The sequence below is a fragment of the Sinocyclocheilus grahami genome, unplaced genomic scaffold, assembly GCF_001515645.1.
Source record: "Sinocyclocheilus grahami isolate Dianchi unplaced genomic scaffold, SAMN03320097.WGS_v1.1 scaffold2059.1, whole genome shotgun sequence".
Lineage (NCBI taxonomy): Eukaryota > Metazoa > Chordata > Actinopteri > Cypriniformes > Cyprinidae > Sinocyclocheilus > Sinocyclocheilus grahami.
The window spans coordinates 66,700-75,385 of NW_015507238.1; the positions used below are offsets into that span (position 1 = coordinate 66,700).

An 8,686-nucleotide genomic window follows, 5' to 3' on the forward strand; every position below is an offset into this window, starting at 1 on the left:
TTGCCTTATAACTTTTCCTTTTAGTAGATAAGATTATTAATGTGTATGCAAACTATCTGTTATTTGATGTTGAACGAAAGCTTGTTTTATTTCCAGAACATTGAAATAAGTGAAAAGCTGTTATTTTGAACAGTGTGTGTTGTACAACACTTTTAGAAGTTATTAACAAAACCTGCAGAGACATTTCCCCCACGTGAGGAATTGAACAGCATGTTAATTAATGCCCGAAAAGGGAACCACACAGGGCGTGGCTAAGCCCTGCAACATTGGGACAATCGCGTATGGGATGGACCAGATCGGGCTTGCTTAAAAACCCAATGCCTGAACAGATGCTCGCTCGCTTGCTCTCTCTCTCTCTCTCTCTCTCTCTCTCTCTCTCTCTAGATCTTTGGCTTTTCGCCTTGGCGCGCGCGTTACAAAGCGCTCACATGCTGTAACATCACACGAGCGAGACTCCAGAACTCAAACACTTCAGTTGAAACTCCGCGACTGCCGAAATCTTCAAAGTCTAAAGCCAAGCAAGAACTCCATGCATCACTCTCCGTATCTAAGACTCTCTCTCTCTCTCTCTCTCTCTAGATCTTTGGCTTTTCGCCTTGGTGACCGCGTTACAAAGCGCTCACATGCTGTAACATCACACGAGCGAGACTCCAGAACTCAAACACTTCAGTTGAAACTCCGCGACTGCCGAAATCTTCAAAGTCTAAAGCCAAGCAAGAACTCCATGCATCACTCTCCGTATCTAAGAACCTTTTGTGCATATGTGTGTGTGTGTTTTAGCTTAGTTTAAGGTGCCATAGAATAGTGAATAAACTTTTGTTTCATTTATAAAGAAGTATTGTCTTGTGTCGTGTATTTTTTTTAGTTAAAACTCTGCTCACATCCAGTTACCTAGCTCATAGCTTATAAATTATCAAAAGCATGTATTAGCCTTTGGTCAGGGATAGTACAAATATTCAAATTGATAAGAGATACTGATGTTAACGTCTCACTGGACGACCGTTGATAAAGTGTAAACTATCAATTTTGGAATCAGTTCAATCAGGTTGATCTTGAATCTTCAGATTCGATTCCCTCTCTGAAAACCTGAGTATTTCTTTTTTGTATGAAATTTCATTTTCACAGAAGCTTAACAACTGAAGTGTCACCCATCAATGACATTTTCTTTGAAATCTTCATTTGAACACCAGTGTCGATCTGCATCTTTACACAGATAAGATTATATTCATGAAGCCTGTAAGAAGCTAATTTATTATTGAATCAATACAGATTTGCATTTTTGTTTAGATGCAGATTGAAAAATGTGACATTTTATTGCTATTGTATGTATTTTGGTATGAGTGTAATATACAGAAATAGAGGACAACATCAACAAAAAAATTATGAGAATAACTGTGAATAATTGATAATTATGGCTATCAATTGATTGCAATATTTAGAGTACACATTTAAAGTATTATAGGTTATGATACTTGTTAAAAGCTGTTAGGAAACGGGGAGGACTCTTGCCTTCTTGATCAGTTTTTCTACATTTCTTGCAGATGCAAAAGATCCCAACTGCAGCTACAGTCAACAGAGATCCAGCAACAACAGCAGAAATCAGCACTATCACTGAGCCTGAAGGATGTGATGGAGACTGTGCTGTAATGTAAGACATAGTGTCAGTCTGATCTATAAAAAATAAAATAAAATAGGGAGATCAGGTCAGTAAATTATTACTAATCTCAGCGCTGCTGTACCTGCACATGTGTGACAGAGTTGAGTGATGTCCAGATGTTGAGTCTGGTTGCTGATGGGATTGTTGAGCACACAGCTGTAGGTGTTTTTATCCTGATATTCCACCTCCAGAGGTAGAGAGAGACTGATGCTGAGATCAGACACACTGATGCTGGACAATAAACTGTTTCCTTTGTACCAGGAGAGAGTCACATGACCCACATTCACCACTGAACACACCAGTGAACATGATGATGATGATGAAGAAGAACAGTCTCTGCTGATGACAGCTGGAAACGTCAGAGAATAAACAGAAACCTGGATGAATCTGGATAAACTTTTCAGTATGTAAATAATAAAATAAGAATATGAGAAGGACAGGACAAATGATCTCTGCATGCTCACCATAGACAGAAACACTGAATGTTTTTGATGGCAGTTTCACTCCAGTTATCTGTAGTTCATAGAGTCCAGCATGTTCAGTTGTGATGTTTGTGATGGTCAGAGATCCAGTTTGATTGTCCAGCTTCAGTCTGTCTCTGAATCTCCCGTCAAGAACATCATTATATGTGCTGAAGATTCCATCCTCTTTACTGATTTGTGCTATCAGAGACGCTTCAGCTCCAAATTTCCACAATATGTAATCGTCATGTTTTTTAGTATCATCAATGTTTAGAGTTACAGAATCTCCCTCCATCACTGATAATGACCCACCAAACACACCTGGAGAAGAAAAAGAAACATATTTGTGTATGTTTGTTGTTTATACAGCATCACATCAGCTGTAGTTTGTAACCTTGAATTGTGAATTGAAGAACAGCAGCAGAAACACATAAGAAAGATATGGTGTTTATAAGCAGCAGAGTACAAGTATGAAAGAACAAGTTCAATTTTGCTGCTGATTTTCATTTACTTTTTTCATAAATGGGAGATTTTTACATGTGAGATATTTAGATGGGTAGATTTTTTAAATAATTTTATAGATATGGCTGGCATGGATTTCCATTTTTATGTCATGTGCAGCAATCATTTGAAACCCACAAAAAACACCTGATATTTGAATGCAACTCAGGATATCTGAGCCTCCGCTAGTTTATATTCACTTTAGAAATGTCCATTACTTTTCTGTGACTTTTAATATAAAATGTTAATAGACATGGAAAATTATGAACGTTTCTATACATTTCAATGACTTTTCTTAACCCTGGATCTCCCAGATTTCTACCAAAATGGAAATTACAAACCGAAACCTGAATTCAAAGTAGATCTCACAATAATGTCTCATGAAAACAGTCAAATTTGTAGCAGTGGCTTGTTCTGAAATGGATAAAAATGAAGGCATCAAATGCTTTTATAACTTACCAATCAGATGCCACCAGCACAAACAGAACAAAACAAACATATAAAACATTTTCCTTGTCTGAACTACTATCCACCAAAAGCTGTCTGTTAATCTGTGTGAACCTGAATCCTCCCCTAACAGCGTCTGACCCTCCTATATCATGCTCACACTCTTTGAACACGTGTATATTTACATGGTATTTAATGTTTCATGTATAGTTATATAATACATCAATGTTCTTCCGGTCCTTATTAAGGCTTTAATACATTTCTAATTCCTTATCATTTAACATTGATAGTTTTTGAAAGCTAAATGCCTGTCTATGTTAAATAAGTAAGTAGAAGAATATTGAGTGAATCTCCTTGAATTTAATGATAACAGAGTTAATTGGCTTTGAAATGGTTATAATACTTTGATTATTAATTGTTGAGTTTGGCAATCTCATTTTTTGAGATGTCATATTTCTATAGGCCTTTTAGACGCTGACACACACACACAGGTTTATTTTTATAGTTTATGTGGACTCTCCATAGGTGTAATGGTTTTTATACTGTACAAACCATATTTTCTATCGCCCTACACCAACTCTACCCCTAAACCTACCCCTCACAGGAAACTTTCTGCATTTTTAGATTTTCAAAAAAACTCATTCTGAATTATTTATAAGCCTTTTGAATTATGGGGACACTGAAAATGTCCTCATAAATCACCTTCTCGTTGTAATACCTGTCATGCCCATGTTATTATACAAATGTGTGTCCTCATAAACCACATAAACATGCACACACACACATATATATATATAGTTTCCGAACCACTGAATCGAAACAAAAGATTGATGAGCTTCACGAAGTGTTCCGAAAGCTCCCATCATCACTGCCGAATGTTTAAAGCTAAAGGCTGTTTACACTGCACGCCAAAATACAAACGTTGCCAATCATTTATACTTTGTGTCAGTACTTCATAAACAGAGCAGTTTACTGTCGGGAATTTGTCGTGTCGCATCCAGTTTAGACGGCATCACTGATTAGGCTTTAAAGGGAGGGTTCTGTTGTCTTTAGTGCGCCGCTCCGTCTGGTATGTGACGTATTACTTTCATTTTAGCTTTAACTTGACGTCATTAATACGGAAGAGAGGCACCTTTGTTTTTGAGTCAACAATGATTTTTTTTTTTCTTCTGATAAAAGTGTTGAAAATGAAGTTTCCCTTTATTTTGCTGTCAGTTTGTTTGTTTTTTCCTGAACATGGTAAGACATTATATAGCCTACAATTAATTTTCCGGTCGATTTTGTGTGTGTTAGATCTAGACCTAATTGCTCTGTATTCGACATAAGTTCAATGTTTTTATTTCGCTTGAAGTCTGTGTTGAGTTTGTGTAAAATATGCTACAATCTCTTTTTTTGTGTGTGTGTCAGCTCTCACTTTACACTAGACGAACTGCTGTTTTAAGTCCAAGATGAATTGAAGTGAAATGTTTATAAGATGTGGACACGAATAGTTTTCCACACGTTTCTGTGGGTGCGGGACAACAAGAGCGATTTCAGATCGTGAATGGCAAAATATAGGTCTATTTTTAGTATGGCAAAACTATTGAAAATGGGGTCCTGTAAATGCTTATAGGTCAAGTGACTTGGTATAAAAAAAAAAGAAATTTATATTTTTGTTGATGTGGATAATAGGTCTATATAGCTATTATAACGTCTGCCAAATACATAAAAGTGTGAATGGTACACTCTAAAAAATGCTGGGTTAAATACTAGCCAGTGCTGGGTAAAATAGGGACAAACCCAGCAATTGGGTTGTTTTGACCCAGCGGTTGGGTTAAATGTTTAACCCAAAATTTTGGGTAGTAACCCAACCGCTGGGTCAAAACAGCCCAATTGCTGGGTTTGTCCCTATTTTACCCAGCACTGGGTTGTATTTAACCCAGCATTTTTTAGAGTGTAGGCTATTTACATGGGCATTCAAACTGTAAAAGAGAATATTAAAAACAGAATTTTTGATGTATATTATTTGATTCTTAATGTGGTTTAAAATGGCAATAAATACATTTTCTGATGTGTGGGGCACAAATGTTTGCTGAAAAAAAATTAGGGAGTTAAGCCAGTTTTAATACAAGGTGAGAAGAGAATGTATTTTTTATGAATACTCCTAGTTGTTTTTAAAAATGCTACTGACACTTGAGAAATAATTAAGTTCATGGAGGGAGATTTATGTGATGGAAAAGATGTCACACAATTTAAGACTCTGAATGAGTCATACTGAGAAATGGAAATCTTTAATGAAGGGACTGGGCCAAATACGGGGGCAGTGTTTTGTCTGTACTTTTCTGTACCGTATTTGATTTCAAATGGTTTCCAATTTGTTTGTCGTAATGCATTAACATCCCATCCACTGTTGTTCTTTATATATTGCTTTCAGTTTTGTTATTGTTGGTTTGGTTTCTATTTTTATTTAAAATGTTTTATTGAACATTGATTGAGCAACTGTTTTGTTTTTGTTTTTGTTTTGTTTAAAAATCTGATAAATGTATGAGGTGGTGAGGACAGGGGTAAATCCCATCCAGATAAGATGTCTAGGATTGTGGTGGTATTTTCCACAACCTCTCTACTTAATTATTTTGACCTTTGTCGAGTAATGTAACTATATTCTTGTGAAGCCCATGACTGCCTACTCCGCTTTCATCATGGAAATAGACATGAATCTAATATTAATTAACTAGACTGAAATGTTTTAAAGGCAAACTTTATTGGTGTGAAAAGGTTTAGTTTTAGTGCTGGGCAACGATTAATCGCGATTAATCGCATCCAAAATAAAAGTTTTTGTTTACATAATATATGTGTGTGTGCTGGGTATATTTATTATGTATATATAAATACACACACATACAGTATATACGTATTTTGAAAATATTTACATGTATTTACATGTATATATTTATATTCATATAATTTATATTATATATAAATATATGTAATATATATAAACATAATATATTTTTTCTTAAATATATACATGCACGTGTGTGTATTTATATATACATAATAAATAAACACAGCACACACACATATATTATGTAAACAAAAACTTTTATTTCGGATGCGATTAATCGCGATTAATCGTTGCCCAGCACTAGAATTTAAAATAGTCTGAAATTTGATGGTCAGAATGGTAGGCGGTTGATAAAGTTTTGCTAGGTGGGTGCTAAAGTGTCGCTAGGGTATTCTGGATGGTTGCTAAGGTGGTGTTAAATGGTTGCTAGGGTGTTTTGCTTGTCCACAGCACTTTTTTGCTATTGTATATTTTTTCCCATCATCCCAAAAGTGAAAAGTTTGTTGATTTTTTCTTCAGGTGTGTCTGGTGTTGAGACAAATGGAGTGTTGGTGTCTGTGATGGAGGGAGATTCAATTACTCTACACACTGGAATTAAAAAAGCCCAAGAAGACAGAATTAGATGGTATTTCAATGAGACTCGCATCGCTCAAATTAATGGAGATCCCAGTAAGACCTGTACAGATGTTCAGTGTAATGTCGGTACTGAGAGATTCAGAGACAGACTGAAGCTGGATCATCAGACTGGATCTCTCACCATCATGAACACTAGAACCACAGACGCTGGAGTTTATCAACTGAAGATCTTCAGCAGCAGCAGCATCAGTGAAAAGACCTTCAGTGTTTCTGTCCGTGGTGAGTAATTTAACAAATGTTTAAGTTAAGGTTATACATGTTTAAAGCAGTGAGAATTAGAGCTGCATTTTCTCTTTAGCTGTAGCTGCATTATAACAGTATAAATTAAATCAAAATTGTCTTTCCATTGGCAAGTCGATAGATTTAACAGTTAGTTTGGAAGTTACACTGTGGTCCTTTCAATTTCGTCCCCCTCTTTCTCCCACTTCACCTGTCATACTGTACTCTATAAATAAATAAAGGCAAAAGAAGCTCCAGTTGTGTTCTGGTGGAGAAGTCCGTTTATCATCATGCCACACCTGATCACCTACTCTTATCTTCTGTTTAAATGCATCTGATATTTTATACTATGGGTTCCTATCATTAGCAATCCACGCACATTTGACGCAAACAGGACAAAAAAAAGCCACATTTAATTACTGTACTCTGTGGACTTTTTTGTTGAAATTCAACTTTTTTTGAATTTGCTTAGATTATAGCACTACTTAGTTTAGGAGATTGATTTCACAAAAAAAAACAGAAGTTCCAAAAACGTAACAAACAAAATTCTTTGAGCAACATTTTCCCTGGACAGGACCTGGATAATGCCAAATTTCATTTAAGTTTGGACAAATGGCTTGGGACAGGTTCGAAAAAGTAACTCTTTTGTCAAAATGGTAGAATAGTCTACTTGCTGAAATAGAGATATGCTCGACCATGTGATTTCTCTGGTTATGTGTGGGATCTGAAGGATTCCAGTGCAATTTAATGCATCTTTTTATAGCCTACCATTCTAGAGTGACAAGCAAAAAAAGTGTGTTACTTTATTAAAGCGCCGTCTTTGGTGCTTGCGCCCCCTACAAATAAATGTTGCTGTACAGAACATGCAATTTGCACAGTTATTTTCATGTTTTTTTACCCCCCAAAAAAGATCCTCCAGCAGCTGTTGGTTTGTGTTTCAGGTGTTTCTGCTGCTGAACGAGATAAAACGAAGAGAAAGTCAGTGAAGGAGGGAGAATCTGTCACTTTAGATCCTGCTGTAATGAAAAACCCAAATCATGTGATGACGTGGTATTTTAGTGGTTTAAAATCCCATTCAAATCGCATTTAGAATTTAGCATAGCTTTTTTTGCTCGTGTCACTTTCTCACGCCACATAACACGTAAACACATCAGACGCTGTTTGTAGAAACATCCTGAATGTCTTTGCGGAAACAAGGTTGTTTCCGTCAAAATGACAATATACTGCTGGTCTACTCACATCTTTGAGTTTTGAGATCGGCGCATTCCAGCTGTGTTTCTGCTGCTGCCTCATAAGATTGTGTTGCTGTTATTGTTTTAGAGTAGGCATGCCAATGCAACGCCATTGCCACAGAAGCCAGTCTGAACAAGGCTATAGATCAGTCTTGTGCACTAATGATTGTCTGTCTTTATCTGTTCCAGATTCAGGTCCGTCTCCAGCTGCTGTAGCAGGAATATGTGTTGGTCTTCTGCTGGCGTCTGCAGCAGTTGGTGTGATTTGCTATCACCGCAGGAGGTGTGATCGATCACCTACAGATATCATAATGAGAGAAAAATATCATTTAATGTGCAAAATTAGTTTTTAATTGTGATTTTTTTTTTTTCAGGACACGTCTTCTGGCCCCACAAGAAGATTCCCATGACACTGCGTAGCTGTAACTTCAGGAAATTCATGATGACAAAGCACGTTACCTTTTTACTTCTAAGGGACATTTTAAATCGCCTGTTACTAATGGTGAGAAAATGTCTACACAGCTCTGTTACAATTTCAGGCTTTTAAGATGTAAGAAATGAATCCAACTTAAATCATATCAGAGCTTTTTCCACCTTTAATGCAGTATTAAAACCATCAAAATTAATGAAACAAATAAATAGAAACTTTCAAGAAAAAATTTAAAAATAAAAGACTTAAAGCAGCACTATGTAACTTTTTCTGTGTTCA

At 36.2% G+C, this 8,686-nt stretch overlaps 2 protein-coding genes across 2 annotated transcripts; one reads left to right on the plus strand and one right to left on the minus strand.

The window, feature by feature from the left end:
* Positions 1-1,770: 1,770 nt before the first annotated feature.
* LOC107573880 (SLAM family member 5-like) lies at positions 1,771-4,079 on the minus strand (the record flags this gene model as incomplete). The annotated part of the gene is made up of 3 exons (XM_016260338.1): positions 4,040-4,079; positions 2,135-2,439; positions 1,771-2,034 (listed from the first exon to the last, which is right to left on the minus strand). Coding segments are annotated over exons 1-3 (609 nt in total), but the record flags the coding sequence as incomplete, so codon positions are not given.
* Positions 4,080-4,186: 107 nt separating this feature from the next.
* Positions 4,187-8,397, plus strand: LOC107573881 (uncharacterized). The gene is made up of 5 exons (XM_016260339.1): positions 4,187-4,305; positions 6,410-6,745; positions 7,687-7,806; positions 8,167-8,260; positions 8,352-8,397. Exons 1-5 carry the CDS (start codon positions 4,218-4,220, stop codon positions 8,395-8,397), a joined length of 684 nt encoding a protein of 227 aa, XP_016115825.1. The 5' UTR covers positions 4,187-4,217.
* Positions 8,398-8,686: the final 289 nt, after the last annotated feature.